This window comes from Geotrypetes seraphini, chromosome 9 (genome assembly GCF_902459505.1).
Source record: "Geotrypetes seraphini chromosome 9, aGeoSer1.1, whole genome shotgun sequence".
Taxonomy (NCBI): Eukaryota; Metazoa; Chordata; class Amphibia; order Gymnophiona; family Dermophiidae; genus Geotrypetes; species Geotrypetes seraphini.
The window spans coordinates 20599233-20616621 of record NC_047092.1 but is presented as its reverse complement, the minus strand read 5'-3'; the positions used below and the strand labels follow the sequence as shown (position 1 = coordinate 20616621).

At 46.7% G+C, this 17389-nt stretch overlaps 1 protein-coding gene across 4 annotated transcripts in view; it reads left to right on the top strand.

Annotated features, from left to right (window-relative positions):
- The window catches only part of FLNC (filamin C), a 234353-nt gene that overhangs the window by 59368 nt on the left and 157596 nt on the right, over window positions 1–17389 (top strand). For all 4 annotated transcript variants that reach the window (XM_033958234.1, XM_033958233.1, XM_033958232.1 and 1 more), the window contains exon 3: window positions 2685–2782. In XM_033958234.1, the coding sequence (XP_033814125.1) occupies window positions 2685–2782 (98 nt within the window). The remainder of the gene's footprint in view (window positions 1–2684; window positions 2783–17389) is intronic.

Sequence of the window (17389 nt, the reverse complement as noted above, 5' to 3'; positions counted from 1 at the left end):
CGTACCTCTCGCGGTGCACCCGGAATCTCGATGCGGCACACAGTTTGCGATATGCTGCATTAGGGAGATAGCACAGTCCCTTCTCCCCTTCCCACCACCCATTCTGATACCTCAAAACTCAGCATTTTTTTTCTATAGGTTAGCGTCTTCCTTGGCTAAAGTTTTACTTCCCTGCTCAAAAGTGGACGAGTTATATCATTTACAAGAGATTCATCAGTGGTTGTGATAAGATCTTGCAGATGGGAAGACTCAGAAGCCATTAACAATAGGGAGTCTGTCCACTGAGATACAAAATCCGATTCTTGGCTGTGTCCTGCGCCAAACTAAGATTTTTCTCTGTGAGATATTACAGGGACGAGTTTGGCAGATATCAGACTCTACAGCTTGGATGGCAGTTTGGTTATTGCATGGGGATTAACATCTCTGCTCCTGATAAAATAGATGGAATTAGATCCTCCTACATCAGACTATGTACAAGATGCAGACAAAATTTATTGTATCAAAATAACGTAGTTGTTGGCATTGCATGACAACACCACTACGTTATTTCACATAGGATCTTTAAATATTATCTATATCAGCTTTGTATTATGTTTACATTCATTAGGACCCCTGAGGAAGGCGTGTTGTCCGAAACACGGACCGTGTTGGGTCCTTTGGTTGGTAAAAAGGTTTCATATTACTGCATTTTAATTTTGATACAATAAATTTTGCCTGCATCTTGTACATAGTTTTCGCAGGTTTTCAACATGCATGAAATAGATTTGCATCTTAAGGAGGCAGTGCATGCAAACCTATCTCATACATATTCATTGTGGATATCCTGAAAACCCGACTTGGCTCCGGCTCTCGAGGATCGGAATTGCCTACCCCCGTCCTACATGAACAGAGAGTAGGCAAGACTCCATCCGGCAGACTGAAAAATTAATCCTTACATCCTGCCGGGCACTGGCTTAGTAGTATATTTTTATAAGTATATGTGATCATGTATGTTTATGTGTGCACATTAAAATTTGATCAGATGAGAATGTGTGTGTTGGGGGGATAAGGAGAGTAGGCTGAAAGAAGCATCTGAAGGAAATGACTCATTCTGGAGATGGCAGATAAAGGCCAAATGGCCCATCCAGTCTGCCAATCTGCAACATCCACTATCTCCTCCTCTCCCTATTGGCTAAGGCTCTTAACATTTGCATCTCCTCTTCCTATAGGCTAAGGCTCTTTACACCTGCATTATGATGTCATAGAACTTTATGGTTATAGAAACACTGTAACATGATGGCAGATAAAGGCCAAATGCTGCCCATCTGCAGGAACCATTATCTCTTTCTCTCTCCGAGAAATCCCACGTGCCTATCCCAGGCCCTCTTGAATTCAGACACAGTCTGTCTCCACCACCTCTTCCGGGAGACTGTTCCACGCATCTATCACCCTTTCTGTAAAAATGTACCGTATTTTTCGCTCCATAAGACACACTTTTTTTCTACCCAAAAGTGGGTAGAAATCTCCGTGCGTCTTATGGAGCGAAGGTACAATTTTGAACACCCTCCCACCGCCGACGCACTGTTATAAACACCTACCCACCTGCCGTAGCCGCACCATTTTTAAAAAACCCTGCCGCCATACCTTTTAAAACACCCAACCACCTATCCGCCCGCAGTCGTCGCTGCCGCCACCCTAGCTGCATCTTTTAAAACAGCTACCCATCCTCTGCTGCCTCCTCCTCCTTCGTCGTCGTCGCTGCAGTCCCTGGTGATCCAGCGTGTATCCCTCCCTCGCTAGCGGCACACAGGTTAGGAGCGCGGACATCAGCAGCAAGCTATACATGCTCCCGCTTGCACCCGCGCTGTTTTCTAAATGGCTTCGTTCTCGCAGCAAATTTTGGATTTAAACATCTCTATCATATCTCTCCTCTCCCGCCTTTCCTCCAAAGTATACAGATTGAGATCTTTAAGTCTGTTCCCATATGCCTTATCACAAAGACCACACACCATTTTAGTAGCCTTCCTCTGGACCGACTCCATCCTTTTTATATCTTTTTGAAGGTTCAGCCTCCAGAATTGTACACAATTTTCTAAATGAGGTCTCACCATAGTCTTATACAGGGGCATCAATACCTCCTTTTTCCTACTGGCCATACCTCTCTCTATGCAACTTAGCATCCTTCTAGCTTTCGCTGTCACCTTTTCAACCTGTTTGGCCACCTTAAGATCATCACATACAAGGTAAGCTCTTTTCTAGCCTGGAGTTATTCATGGAAAGGAAGGAAAGATTTGGTACTGGAGTCCCAGGGTTAGAAATATTATCTGTAAAACTGAAACAAGTGAGAGTTGAGATAACCAAGGATCTCCCATCACATGATTGCACATCAGTGGCAGTACCAACTGAAAATCAATCATTTTACTAGCCAGGGCCCCATTCCAAAGATGCCAAATCTCATATATTAGGGCTGTGTCACATTCAGGAAGATTGCTGAGATTTGAGTCTGGTGTACAGTTGGAGCTTGTGAGGAGAGGGAGATGGGGTGATACTGGTTGGGGAAGAAGAGTGAGAGATGCTGGATGGGGGAAGAAAGATGGGGCGATGGTAGGTAGGAAGATGCACACTGCTGTTTTTTGTGTCCCTGTTCTGCACACCCAAGATATCCCATTCTGAATCTCTCTTTCTGTCTTGTCTTCCCATTACAGGACTGTGTCCAGACTGGGAGGCCTGGGACCCTAACCAGCCTGTGGAGAATGCACGTGAGGCCATGCAGCAGGCTGACGACTGGCTGGGAGTACCACAGGTACATATAGGCTGGTAGAAGCTGGTAGAAGCTGTTCAGGGATGGAAGTGCACCCATTTGCCCATGATATATTATTTTCTTATGCCCTTGGAAGTGAGCGCCCTGCAGTAGTTCACTCAGGAGATGGCTTGGGCTGTGGGAGAGAATATTGGGAAGAAGATATGGGAACCAGGATGGGGGCAAAAGCCAGGGAGGAAATACCAACAACATAATTTGAATTTGGACGCCAAGAAGATGTGAACAGTTTAATGAAGAACTTCCATTAGACTTGACACAGCCATGTTGTGGCCACTAGGCCTGCGTCAGGAGTCTCTGTCAAAGCACTTATACATAAATAAATTATCTTCTCCATGATTGAGCAACCTAAAGCATCCAAGGACAATTGAGCATCAGCCAGTTAGTTTTGTCCATGGACACTTTGGATTGCTCATTCCAATTTATTTTTGAATATGTTCTTTTATGCAGGCCTAGAAGCTGAAACACGTCCATGTTGAGTCTAATGGAAGCTCTTCATTAAAGTGTTCATATCTTCTTGGTGTCCTTTAGTTTTTTCTGGTCATCTCCACTGTGTGTGATGTGCTTATAATGTGATAGGAAATGGATCACATCATAAACCCTGAAATTATACTGTTTTGTCACTCTCTAATCATCCATCCATTTATTTCCCCCTGTTCTCATCCCCTTCTTACCTCTATTTGTCCCCCTGAAATTGTCAGTGGAATTCTTGTATGTTTCACTTGTATATTTATTTATTCAATTTCTATACCGTTCTCCCCAGGGAGCTCAGAATGGTTTATATGAATTTATTCAGGTACTCAAGCCTTTTTCCCTGTCTGTCCTGGCAGGCTCACATTCTATCTAATGTACCTGGGGCCATTGGGGGGGGGGATTAAGTGACTTGCTCAGAGTCACAAGGAGCAGTGTGGGTTTGAACCTAGAACCTCAGGGTGCTGAGGCTGTAGCTTTAACCACTGCACCACTCTAGAAATCAAAATGTAGTAAAAGTGAGCCAAGTATAGGACAATCAAGCCATTGTGACATCACTGATGAGGTTGGCTCTTAGGCACTTGTGGAATGAGGCATTATGACTTCGCATTATATTCCTATGGACATCTTAGCATTTAGTGTACACTAATCTTTAGCGCTCGCTAAATCAATTAGTGCACTTTAAAAGTACACCTTAGTTTTATATTTATTTATTAGCTGGATCGGTAGAATGGAATGTTGCTGCTCTTTGTGTTTTGGCCAGGTACTAGTGACCTGGATTGGCCACCGTGAGAATGGGCTACTGGGCTTGATGGATCACGTATAGGACAATCAAGCCATTGTAACATCACTGACGAGGTTGGCTCTGCGGCACTGTGGAATGAGGCATCATGACATCACAATCTCAGCTCTGGAATGTTGCTCTCATTGGGGTTCCGGAATTTCGCTATTCTTTGAGATGCTGGAATGTTGCTACTCTTTGTGTTTTGGCCAGGTACTAGTGACCTGGATTGGCCACCGTGAGAATGGGCTACTGGGCTTGATGGACCACGTATAGGATGTATAGGACAATCAAGCCATTGTAACATCACTGACAAGGTTGGCTCTGCGGCACTTTGGAATGAGGCATCATGACATCACAATCTCAGCTCTGGAATGTTGCTCTCATTGGGGTTCCGGAATTTCGCTATTCTTTGAGATGCTGGAATGTTGCTACTCTTTGTGTTTTGGCCAGGTACTAGTGACCTGGATTGGCCACCGTGAGAATGGGCTACTGGGTTTGATGGACCACGTACGTATAGGACGTATAGGACAATCAATCCATCGTGACATCACTGATGAGGTTGGCTCTGAGGCACTGTGGAATGAGGCATCATGACATCATAATCTCAGCTCTGGAATGTTGCTCTCATTGGGGTTCCGGAATTTCGCTATTCTTTGAGATGCTGGAATGTTGCTACTCTTTGTGTTTTGGCCAGGTACTAGTGACCTAGATTGGCCACCGTGAGAATGGGCTACTGGGTTTGATGGACCACGTACGTATAGGACGTATAGTACAATCAAGCCATCGTGACATCTCTGATGAGGTTGGCTCTGAGGCACTGTGGAATGAGGCATCATGACATCACAATCTCAGCTCTGGAATGTTACTCTCATTAGGGTTCCGGAATTTTGCTATCCTTTGAGATGCTGGAATGTTGCTACTCTTTGTGTTTTGTCCAGGTACTAGTGACCTGGATTGGCCACCGTGAGAATGAGCTACTGGGCTTGATGGACCACGTATAGGATGTATAGGACAATCAAGCCATTGTAACATCACTGACAAGGTTGGCTCTGCGGCACTGTGGAATGAGGCATCATGACATCACAATCTCAGCTCTGGAATGTTGCTCTCATTGGGGTTCCGGAATTTCGCTATTCTTTGAGATGCTGGAATGTTGCTACACTTTGTGTTTTGGCCAGGTACTAGTGACCTGGATTGGCCACCATGAGAACGGGCTACTGGGTTTGATGGACCATTAGTCTGACCCAGTAAGGCTATTCTTATGTCCCTTCAGCAAAAGAAAATAACGGCAGATAAAGATCTCCATGTCTACTTTCTCCACTTACTGCTCAGACATTTTTTGATCTCTGTATTTACGAGGGGGGTGCTAAAAAGTTCTCAGCCCAACCAACCAACTTGCTAAATTCTGAGCGTTCATTTTGGCACTGTAGCTGAAAAGAGTTATCTTATTTCATTAAGTGCCAATTTTCAGAAACAAAACTCTGTTTTGACATTGTTTTCTCATAAATATTTCAGAGTGTACTACAATAATTTTTTCCCCCCAAAAACCAATGAAAATAATGGACCTGATGTATAAAAAAAATCCTGAGTTTCTCAATTTCAGAACGTAAACTAGGTTCCAACATTTGTACTTTATTTTTAGCCAGATTTGAGATCCCATTTTGAGCTGAAAATCTACCTAAAAACTCACGCTCTTATATTTAAGCCTGCCATTTATTTGCCAAGATTTCAGTGCCTAGTTCTGAAAATCAGTGCTAAGCTCCTTTTCCCCCATCCCTGTTGCCATCCACTTTTTGGTCTCCTACATATCTTCTCATGGTGCTCTAATTTCCTCCCACGGCTTCCAGTACCAGCTCTCTGCTGACCACTCACAAATCTACCTCTCTAAACCGGAAATTTCTACAGGAATCCAGGCCCGAGTCTCAGCCTGCCTCTCCAACTTTGCTCCCTGGATGTCTCGCTGCCATCTAAAATTAAACATGGCCAAGACTGAGCTCCTCATCTTTCCTCCTAAACCCGCTTCACTCCCTCCTCCGTTCTCTACATCGGTAGCTAACACTCTCATCCTCCCTGTCTCGACGGCTCACAATCTCGGGGTCTTCTTTGACTCATCTCATTCCTTCCTTCCTTCTCCCCACAGATTCAACAGACCACCAGGAATGGGGGCAGGGACAGGAAAAGAACTCGCGGGAACGGGAAAGAGAAAATGAGTTCCCAAGGGGAAAAATTTGTCCCCGTGTCACTCTCTACGTGGGAGAACAGTATAGAAAATTGAATACATAAATAGTGTGAAGAGTTTCAGTCTCTGATAACCAGAGCTGGTATTGTGACATCATAATGCCTCATTCCACCGATAAGAGCCAACCTCATCAGTGATGTCATAACGGCTTGATTGTCCTGTAGTTGGCTCACTTTTACTACATTTTAATTTCTAGACTGGTGCAGTGTAGACAATGACATGGGGACTCATTTTCCCTGTCTCCGCAAGAACTCAATTTCCCTGTTCCGTCCCCGTGAGTTTTCTCGCTGTCCCAGTCTCTGCCGCATTCCTGTGAGCTCTGCCTTAACCGCACAAGCATGATTTTAAAGTGTCTGAGGCTTGTGCAGAGGGACAGAGCTTGCAGGAATGGGGCCAGGGACAGGAAAAGAACTCGTGGGAACGGGAAAGAGAAAATGAATTCCCATGGGGAAAAATTTGTCCCCTTATCATTCTCTAGTAGGGACCTCCAGAGGTTTCCCAGTGAAGTCTGTCCTGCTGCCTCCACTGTAGGTCTCCCTGTGCTGAAGTGGTCTGAGAAGACATGCGTCTAATCTGCTTTGAAAACATCCATAGGTAGAGATTTCATTGCCTTCCTATGTAAGCAGTCTCATTGCCGTGCTGCTGTTAACGGTTTATCCGAGTACATCAAAACATGTGAACGAAAGCAGAGTTCCCTTCTGGAAACTGTCACTGTGGACGCACACGGGTGTTTTGAAGATAGCGTGCAGTAAGCACTGGTTTCTGCAGATTAATTGATGTGTCATTTTCTTTCTCCCCCCCCCCCCTTCACTGATCCTTCCCTCTGGGTGGCCCCCACCCACCCCTCAGAGAAAGGGAGCAGCCAAGGCGAGTCTCATCACCCTGAGCTTGGAACTGCTGATTCATTCCATGGCACTGGTTCAGGGTGGTTGCCATAGAAACACTGGCCCAAACAACTCATTGCATGACGAGGGGGGGGGGGGCTGCACCTAGAATCCCCTGCTGCATTCCGCAGAATGAGGTGTCCCCCCTTCCAGGAACTGACTTTCATAACTTCTCCAACATGACGATCTCTGGTCTCTGTGCCTCTTTTCAGAGTTCTTCTCTCTCCCATTGCCAGTCAGTTTTGTTTATGGATGTTTTGGGCTATTGCTGTTGATTCTACTGGAAGCCAGCTTACTTGGCAAGGATCCTGGCTTCCTACAGCGACCCCTGCTGGAGCTTTCTTGCCTTTGAACAGCTGGGTGCAAACTACACAGTCCTGTCTGCAGCTCTTCCGGTGCAGAAGTTGATGCTCTTTGCACATAGACCAGTGGCACTGAAAAATCGCACGTTCTGAAATATACTCACTTTCCCTTGTATCTCTGATAGCTTAAATGCATGTATGAGTGTCCACATGTATGGCTGTGTTTCTGCAATTCTATATAGATCAAGAAGCCAGTGAATTTGAGCCTCTCTGTGTGCAGTGTGGGCGTCTGTGTTAGCCAATGAGACTTATAGGCATACTTGTAGTCCACGGAGTAATTTTGGGTGCTCCTGTTTGTACATTTGTGTAGCACTGTGTCTCCATGTATTTCTGTATATCCATTTGTGTGTGTGTATGCCTGCAAGTCTTCATGTATGTTTCATTGTATGTGTCTGTGCACATGGATCAATCTTTATCTATTTGTGCCAGCCCATGCCAGTGCGTTCATGTGTCTGTCTGCATGGTTTTGCATTTTATTTTGTGTACCCCTGTCTCTGTTTGTGTGGCCTTACATATGTGTAAGTTCTGTTTGTGGTGTGTCTCTGCATCTGCTTGTGGCATTTGTCAAAGTTTGGGTGTTCCTTGCTGATGTGAGATACATCACTGCCTTAATATGTTTGTCCCTATGTCTCAGTGCTATATCTAAATTTCTATGTGTGCTTTGTCTGTGTATTTGTATCTGTGTGCTGTATCAGGTCAGTAGCCACCCAGACAGTTGGACAGTTCCCACTAATTCCCACCAGGACAATTCCCAGCTAGGTCAAGTCCCACCTGAACATCCCTTCCCCCCCCCAGATAATTCTCCCACCCAGGTACTGCTCTGGACATGTTCTGTACTGCTCTGGAAGTTAGCATGCTGTGTGCAATCCCTAAGTGTTAGTGTTAAGAAGAGACCTTGAGTACAGGAACTAAATATATATAACTAGTCTTTAAGCCCGTTACATTAACGGGTGCTAGAATAGAGTGTCTGTCTGTCTGTGTTTCTTTATCTCTCTCTCCTTGGCTGCTGTCTGTGTCCTTCTGTCTCCCCCCCCCCGAGCAAAACTGTCTCCCCCCAGCACACCCCTCCCCCAAAGCAGCCCCCTTTCCCTCTCCCTGTCTCTCCATGGCCCCATCTGTCTGCCCCCAGAGCAAAACTGTCTGTCCCCAGCATATCTCCCCCCCAAATCAGCCCCTTTTCCCTCTCCCTATCTCTCCATGGCCCCTTCTGTCTCCCCCTAGCACACCCCTCCCCCAAAGCAGCCCCCTTTCCCTCTCCCTGTCTCTCCATGGTCCCATCTGTCTGCCCCCAGAGCAAAACTGTCTGTCCCCAGCACACCTCCCCCCCCAAAGAAGCCCCCTTTCCCTCTCCCTATCTCTCCATGGCCCCTTTCCCTCTCCCTCTGGCCCCCTGAAATAATCCCCCTGCTTACCTGGCCTGCTCCTCTTCAAAGCAGGCTGCGATCGTGGTGGCCGGCCCCAGCGAACTTTGCAGACCGCTCCCCAACCCGGAAGCACGCTCCCCCCGACGCGATCCTGTGCGTCAGAGGGAACGTGCCACCGAGGCTGGAAAGCGGCCTGCGAGGCCCGCCAAAGCCGGCCACGATCGCAGGCTGGCCAGAAGAGGAGGATCAGCGGCAGCGACAGCAGCGGTGAGCGAGGGTGGGAGGTATGGTTCCAGCTTGGTGAGGTGAGGGCGGGAGGTCTGCTGAGCTTCCTTCGGGTTGGTGAGGGCGGGAGGAGGGGCATGGCCAGAGTGATCATTTGCCGGGTTCTAAAATGGAACACAGCCACGGATCACACACCACGGCTGCAGTAATCACGCTTTTTTAAAAGCGCATGCGCCACTAACCTTTTATTATATAGGATATAATTTGTTCAGGTGCTGGTCGCTATTTGAAATTTTTATAATTTATGATAATGTTCTGTGTGTGCTTTGTTTGTGTATGTATTTTGTTGTGACCCACTTTGAATATGTGTAGCCCCCGTGTATTAGGCTTAGGGAGAGACCCCAAGTATATGCAGTCCCTGAGGGTTAGGGGGAGATCCTGAAAGTTATAGTAAGGGATTTTTTTTGTAGAATGGGTGTGATTTTATTATTGGTTATACGTCTGGAGGATTGTCCATTATGAGTGAGAATTGACCTAGGTGATAATATTCCAGGTTAGGGTTACCAGATGTCTGGGAAAACCTGGAAATGTTCTCTTTATAGAGGACAATTTGCGGATAAGCTCTCCAATAGCTCAGAGAGATTTTTTTTTTTTTTCCTCTGAGCATGTGCAGTGCCCGGGCCCCACTGGGCATGCCTGAGCCCTACCCATTTTCCCCTGCTTCCCCCTAATCCCCAGGATGTTCCTAGCTGTGGCCAGGTCGGCCGTATGGGGAGGCGGGTGGGTTGTGTGGCTGACTATCCTGCTGTCCACGGAGAACCTATGTTACAGGTAAGTAACTACACTTTCTCCTAGGACAAGCAGGATGAGTCAGCCACATATGGGTGACTCCCTAGCCGAGGGATGTACCGACTGGACCTGCGCCTTAGCGCTTTGTGCATCCCTCGCCTGGCTGTGGAGGCCGAGCCGGGCAGGGTAATCAGGCAAAGCAGGTAAAGTTGTGGAAACAAGGTTTTTTTTTTTCCTCTGAGCATGTGCAGTGCCCGGGCCCCACTGGGCATGCCTGAGCCCTACCCATTTTCCCCTGCTTCCCCCTAATCCCCAGGATGTTCCTAGCTGTGGCCGGGTCGGCCGTATGGGGAGGCGGGTGGGTTGTGTGGCTGACTATCCTGCTGTCCACGGAGAACCTACGTTACAGGTAAGTAACTACACTATTTCCGGGTTTTCCCGGACGTCTGGTAACCGGACAGACTTTTGTCTGGACAGACTTTCCAAAACCTGCAGTTTCTCCTGGTTTTGGAAAGCCCGCTGCGTCCGGAGGGCCTCTGAGCTTGAGCAGATGATGCTCAGAGGCCCTCCAGACCCGGCGGAAAAGAAGAGACGAAGCTGTATGGAGGCAGGGCTGACGCAGATCTGGGCGGGGTTTGGGGGCAGAATGGGTGAGGTTTGAGACAGAACAGGGTTGTGTTTGGGTGGAACTGAGTGGGGCTAGGAGCGGAATAGGGCAGAATTTTTTTTTTTGCTCCAGATATGGTAACTCTATCCCAGGTGGGAATTGGTGGGTGAAAAGTATCCGGTAGAAACTGTCTGGGCGGCTACTGACCTAGAACCCTGTGTGCATGTGTCCTTGTCTGGTTGCCTGCTTCTTTGTGTTAAATGAGGTGCATGTGTGTTGTCTGCAGGCTAGGCCTGGATGATGTTACAGAATGTGAGGGCTAGAGCAGTGGTTCCCAACCCTGTCCTGGAGGACCACCAGTCCAGTCAGGTGAGGATCGCCCTCATGAATATGCATGAGAGAGATCTGCATATAATGGAGGTGCCAGGCATGCAAATCTGCTCCATGCATATTCATGAGAGATATCCTAAAAACCCGACTGGCCTGGTGGTCCTCCAGGAACCCCACTGGGCTAGAGGACTGTTTCTCGACTGGTCTCATTTTACAGCAGCACGCCATGGAGGAAATGGCTTGGCATTTCCTCAGACTTTTCACGAGCCATGTTATTCCCGTATCACTGTGATCAGCAGGGGAAAAGGCCCAGAAAAGAACCGATTTAGAATGGTACGAGTGAAATGCACCAATCCGCATTAAGTTTTAAATAGGAAAATGTTTGCCTAAAGATTTCATTTCCTATAAGGTCTTGGAGTAGAAAATCCCACAGAAAGCTCTTTTAGTAACCACCATGCTTGGAAAAGTGGCTTTGGGCCATGTGCTGGGGCTTTGGTTTGAAATTTCCAGAGCAGCTGAATGCATTGCCAGCGTTACGGAGAATCAATTAGGCAGTAGCTGGTGCCTTGAGCAATTCTTGCCCACTGGTCCATCTCAGCCGTGCAGATCGACCTGTTACAATGCGGATGTGTGCTGCTTAGGTAGCCTGCAAAGCTCTTCTGCATCGGCGCAGGGGTTTGCCCCCTCATTTCCGAACCAACCACCGTGGCAGGCCTGTCCTATGGTTTGAATTCCTGGGCCCATTCCACGGGACTTCTGCAAGATTGTTGCAGCGAGCCTGGCAGTTAGAACCAGCGGCGTAGTACGGGTGAGCTGCGCCCGGGGCAGTGGCGCCCTCTCCCTCGCCCTTTCCCCCATACCTTTTAAACTTCTCTGGCGTGAGCAGCGTGCTGCCCACATCGGTGTCGGCTCGTCCTCTGATGTCACTTCCAAGGCGTGGGTCCCGGAAGTGACATTAGAAAGAGCGCCGATGCCGACGCAGCCAGCAACCTCGTGCCCAAAAGGTACGGGGAAGGCAAGGGGCGCGCATGCTCTCGGCAAGTAGAGGAGTGGGGAGTAAATGAGAGAGGGGGTGAGAGGAGGAGGGATGCCACCATACCCTTAGGAAGACTGAGCCTGGGGCGGACCGTCCTCCGCCCCCCCATTATGCCACTGTCACTGTAAACCCCTGGTGTAGCTTAGAACAGTGTTTTTCAACCTTTTTACACTTATGGACCGGTGGAAATAAAATAATTATTTTATGGACCGGCACCGGTCCGCCAACCAGCGGTTGAAGAACACCAGGCCAAGTTGTGGGCCAGACCACGCCCATGCCCACCCCAGACCCCGCCCCCATAATAGTACTAATTATAACACAATTTTTTTCCATTCATTTTTCATATATACACACACAATATTAACACATAATGGTTAACCACAAAATTAAATTACACATAGCTATATTCCTAAATTTGCCATTGGTGATTATATTTGTTTTGTGCATCAATAAAAAATATTGTTTGATCATAGACTACACAAAGCACACTTATGCTTCTCAACATTCATTCCTACCAGAAAAACAGATATGCAAATATGGGACCAAAAACTAAAAGTACTAATATATACAAACAAAACCCTAAGATGCAAGACTTTGCATGCAGTACAACCCCAGAGAAAAAGAAACAAATACACATGCCGGCCATGTGGACCGGCAGCAAATTTCTGCGGACCGGCACCGGTCCACGGACCAGTGGTTGAAGAACACTGGCTTAGAAAACTGGTGGTCTACAGTAGAATATAAACAGTATTTATAGTGCCACCAGGATCATGTAAAACGTTCTGAGCTCCCTTGAGAGAACATTCTAGAAAATTGAATAAAGAAATAAATACTATCACGAGTGCTAACATTCAGTCTATTGAACTGGGAGTTCTGTGCCCTCAAAATGCTCCGTTCTTAAGGTGCAGGTACAGTCAGCACTTGGTGCACAGTGAAATGAATCAGTTTTGTATCCGCAGTGCATACGTCGAAGGAGGTTTTTGGACTAACGGCCCCAAAAAATGCTGTGAGTCATTAGAAGTTGAGGCTGAGTCCCTCTTTCTCCCTCCCCTCCAGTATCTCCCCTGCCTTTCCCACCTCCCCCCCTTTTCCCTTTAAACCACAGCTTCACAGATTTCAACGGCAGTCAAAACAGGCGTACGAGCCAGAAGAAAAGAGTGAAATCATCAGATTTCAGTATTTGAGGATTATGTATTTATCCCTCCCTGATAAGTCTTCAGTTTTCGTTACCATTCTCTCACTTTGGCAAGTTCACCAAAGCAAAATGTTCCAGAAAAATCATTCACCCTTCCTTTTTTTTTTTTTTTTAAGTTCAATAATTTTTATTAAGTATTTTAAAGGATACAAGAATCATTTAAAGTACATAGAAACAAAATAAAGCTTTCTGTATATAAAATATATAAATCTATGTTTAACTGTATAGGAGCAAAGGCTCCAGTTATTAAAAATGTATGTAAGGGATATATAAGATAAAGATGAGAGAGAGCAGTAAAGAAAAAGGAAAGAAGAATGAAAGAGAGAAGAGAGGAGAAGAAAAGGATAACAGGAGTGTCTAAGAAGATGAGCGTACATAGGAGTCTAAGAATGACCATGGAGATTTGTTGTATTTCAAGTTCATGCAGGTTCGGAATGTAACTCTCTTCTCATATGCATAGGATTCAAATCTATGATACATACTCAGAGAGTTCCACCAAAAGGTATAATCTAATAGCGAGGGTGATTTCCAATTTTTAAGAATGTGCATGAGAGCAGTCACCAACATGGTATCAATGAGTTTAGGTGGACAATTTGATTGTGTGAAACATGGGTGTTGAGAGCGAAGGATTACAATGTCATTCACCCTTCCTATCCATCAGGAATCAGTATTTCTCAACACCCACATACACTCCTGTTTCCCCCCCCCCCCAATTAAAAAAAGCAATCAGAACCTCACTCATCAACTCTTACAACACCAATGTCTCAGTTAAACTTCCTCTTTGAACCTGCTGCTTAAGACAGGGATGTCAAAGTCCCTCCTCAAGGGCCGCAATCCAGTCGGGTTTTCTGGATTTCTCCAGTGAATATGCATGAGATCTATTTGCATGCACTGCTTTCATTTTATGCTAATAGATCTCATGCATATTCATTGGGGAAATCCTGAAAACCCGACTGGATTGCGGCCCTCGAGGAGGGACTTTGACACCCCTGGCTTAAGACATCAGCCAATCAAATGTAGGTGTCTCCAGGTCACCTGGTATTTGTCATTCCCATTTCCCTGGAGGCATGCTCTCCTCTCAATGTACAGCCAGAATATTTACAGATTTTAAACAATCACTACTATTTAATTTTATCACTCTCCATTCTTTCTTGCACACTTCCTCCAAACCTCTTCTCTTTAAATTTGAACACTATACAAGCCCACTTTGAATTAAGAGTTTTTCCCACACCAGGGACATATCCTCTATAATAAAACCCTAAGCGCGCATGCTCACTTAGGAGGCCGTGATCCCTGCCACCGTGATGTGTGCTTCCGTGGCCATATTCTATTTGCGTCGCGAGCGGCTGTTTGCGGTGTGCAGCGGTTTCAGCGGGTTGAAAGCCGGCCTCAACGAAAAAAAAAATAAACAATGCCGGCCTACACGAAAAAAAACCCAAACAACGCTGCCCACGGAGACAAATAGGAAGCGAAGGACCGGAAATCGAGCACCTTGGAGTAGGAGGACAGGGAGAGAGTGTGAGCGTTGGAGATAGCTCTACATAAGGCACTGCTGCAGGCACCCCGGCAACGGGAAGAGGAGGAGAGGGCCCGATGATAGGGAGAGACTGCTGGAATTTGGAACAAATGGTGCTGCTAGACAGGGGGAAGGTAAAAGGAAGGGATAATGGCTACTGTTGGACAGGGGGAGCAGGGAAGGGGTGCTGTTGAACTGGGGGGAGGTAAAAGTTAGGGAGAAGCGCTACTGCTGGACAGGGGGAGCAGGGAAGAGGTGCTGCTGGACAGGGGGGGAGGTAAAACCAAGAGAGATGAACTACTGATGATCAGGGGGAGCAGAGAAGGAGTGCTGCTAGACGGGGAGGTAAAAGTTAGGGAGAAGTGCTACTGCTGGACAGGGGGAGCAGGGAAGAGGTGCTGCTGGACAGGGGGGAGATAAAACCAAGAGAGATGGGCTACTGCTGAAAAGGGGGAGCAGAGAAGGAGTGCTGCTAGACAGGGGGGAGGTAAAAGTAATGGAGAAGCGCTACTGCTGGACAGGGGGAGCAGGGAAAAGGTGCTGCTGGACAGGGGAGGGAGGTAAAAGTAAGGAAGAAGGGCTGCTAGCACCCGTTAATGTAACGGGCTAAAAAACTAGTACAGTATATAGCGCTATTGTCTAAAGCGACTTCGGCACAGCCAGCTTCTGTCTACTGTACTTCCATAAAGTTAGTAATAGAAAGAGCGTAATGGTACTATGACCCCTAAAGACAATCCCTGGTTTACTGATGGCATTCTGACATCAGCATTTCTGGACTTATAAATAGGGCTACCAGACGTCTGGATTTGCCCGGACATGGCCTCTTTTTAGAGGACATGTCTGGACGGCTTTTCAAAACCCGGCACTTTGTCCAGGTTTTGACAAAGCTTCCTCTTCAGATTGTGTCGGGAGGGGGGGGCTTCCGCGCATGCATGGATGCAACGCGGTGATGTCATGCACACGTTTGCGTGCGCGGGACATCATTGCGTTGCATCTGCGCCTGCGCAGATGCCCTCCAGACCAACAAGAATAGGTTGAGGGGGGTGGGGCGAGGCTGGGGCATGGTGTGGGCATAACGGGACAGGGATGGGTAGAACTGGGCGGGCCTGGGGGGCAGGTGTATGGGACCATATTTGACGCAAGTAAAATCTGGTAACTCTACTTATAAATGCTTATATATGATCATTTCTTATCTGAACTTAACTTTCACCATAAACAGCTAGAAAAGACATACTGTATGGACAAACTATTATTGCTTTACTAAGAACCGGGTAAAGCTTTGGATTCTTGCCCAGAAATAGCTAAGAAGAAAAAATTAAAAAAAAAAAAATAAATTTAAATTGAATTAGGTTGGGCAGACTGGATAGACCATTCGGGTCTTTATCTGCCGTCATCTACTATGTTACTATGTAACCAAGGCAAATATCCAGCGAGCTGGTGGGAGCAATCTCCCTTTCCAAAGGGATAATACAAGGCAAGGGAGTCCCTTCCCTTGCTTAAAAGCAGACTGAAAACCCACCTTTTTGATATAGCTTTGTTATAGCCTTACTCCTCTGCCCTCCAACCCAGCCAGCTGATTAACCGTTCCCCTTAACTGCATCCATGACATCCTGTTTGTCTGTCTTGTCTGTTTAGATTGTAAGCTCTTTCAAGCAGGGACTGTTTTCTTACTATTTGTGACTCTGTACAGCGCAGCGAAATAATTCATAGTAGTAATAGAAGTGTGAAAAGTTTCAGTCTTTGGGAAGCAGACCTGAGATTGTGATGTCATAATGCCCCAATCTACCAATAAGAGCCAACCTCATCTGTGATGTCACAATGGCTTGATTGTCCTGTACTCCCCTCTGCCCTCCAACCCAGCCAGCTGATTAACCGTTCCCCTGAACCGTATCCATGACATCTTGTTTGTCTGTTCTGTCTGTTTAGATTGTAAGCTCTTTGGAGCAGGGACTGTCTTTGTGACTCTGTACAGCACTGCGTGCATCTGGTAGCACTATAGAAATAATTCATAGTAGTAGTAGTTATAATGGCATATGTGATGTGTTCAGTGGCTTAGTAAGGTGTGTGTGTGTGTGTGTGGTGGGGTGGTCCGCCCCGGGTACTGTCTTAATAGGGTACGGCACCCGTCTTCCCCTCCTCCCCATCTTCCCCAACTCCTTCCCCGTCTCCCCATTGTCGCGTACATGCGCAGCTTCCTTGCCCCCTGCCTCTGCAAGCAGCAACCTGTAACCTGCTGACTCACTTGCGTCAGCTCTTCTGGTTTTCAGAAAGGTTTGGACAAGTTCCTGGAGGAAAGGTCCATAGTCTGTTATTGAGAAAGACATGGGGGAAGCCACTGCATGCCCTGGATCAATAGCATGGAATATTGCTACTCTTTGGGATTCTAGAATCTTACTACTCTTTGAGGATTCCGCATGGAATGTTGCTACTCTTTGGGATTCTAGAATCTTGCTACTCTTTGAGGATTCCGCATGGAATGTTGCTACTCTTTGGGATTCTAGAATCTTGCTACTCTTTGAGGATTCCGCATGGAATGTTGCTACTCTTTGGGATTCTAGAATCTTGCTACTCTTTGAGGATTCCGCATGGAATGTTGCTACTCTTTGGGATTCTAGAATCTTGCTACTCTTTGAGGATTCCGCATGGAATGTTGCTACTCTTTGGGATTCTAAAATCTTGCTACTCTTTGAGGATTCCGCATGGAATGTTGCTACTCTTTGGGATTCTGTAATCTTGCTACTCTTTGAGGATTCCGCATGGAATGTTGCTACTCTTTGGGATTCTAGAATC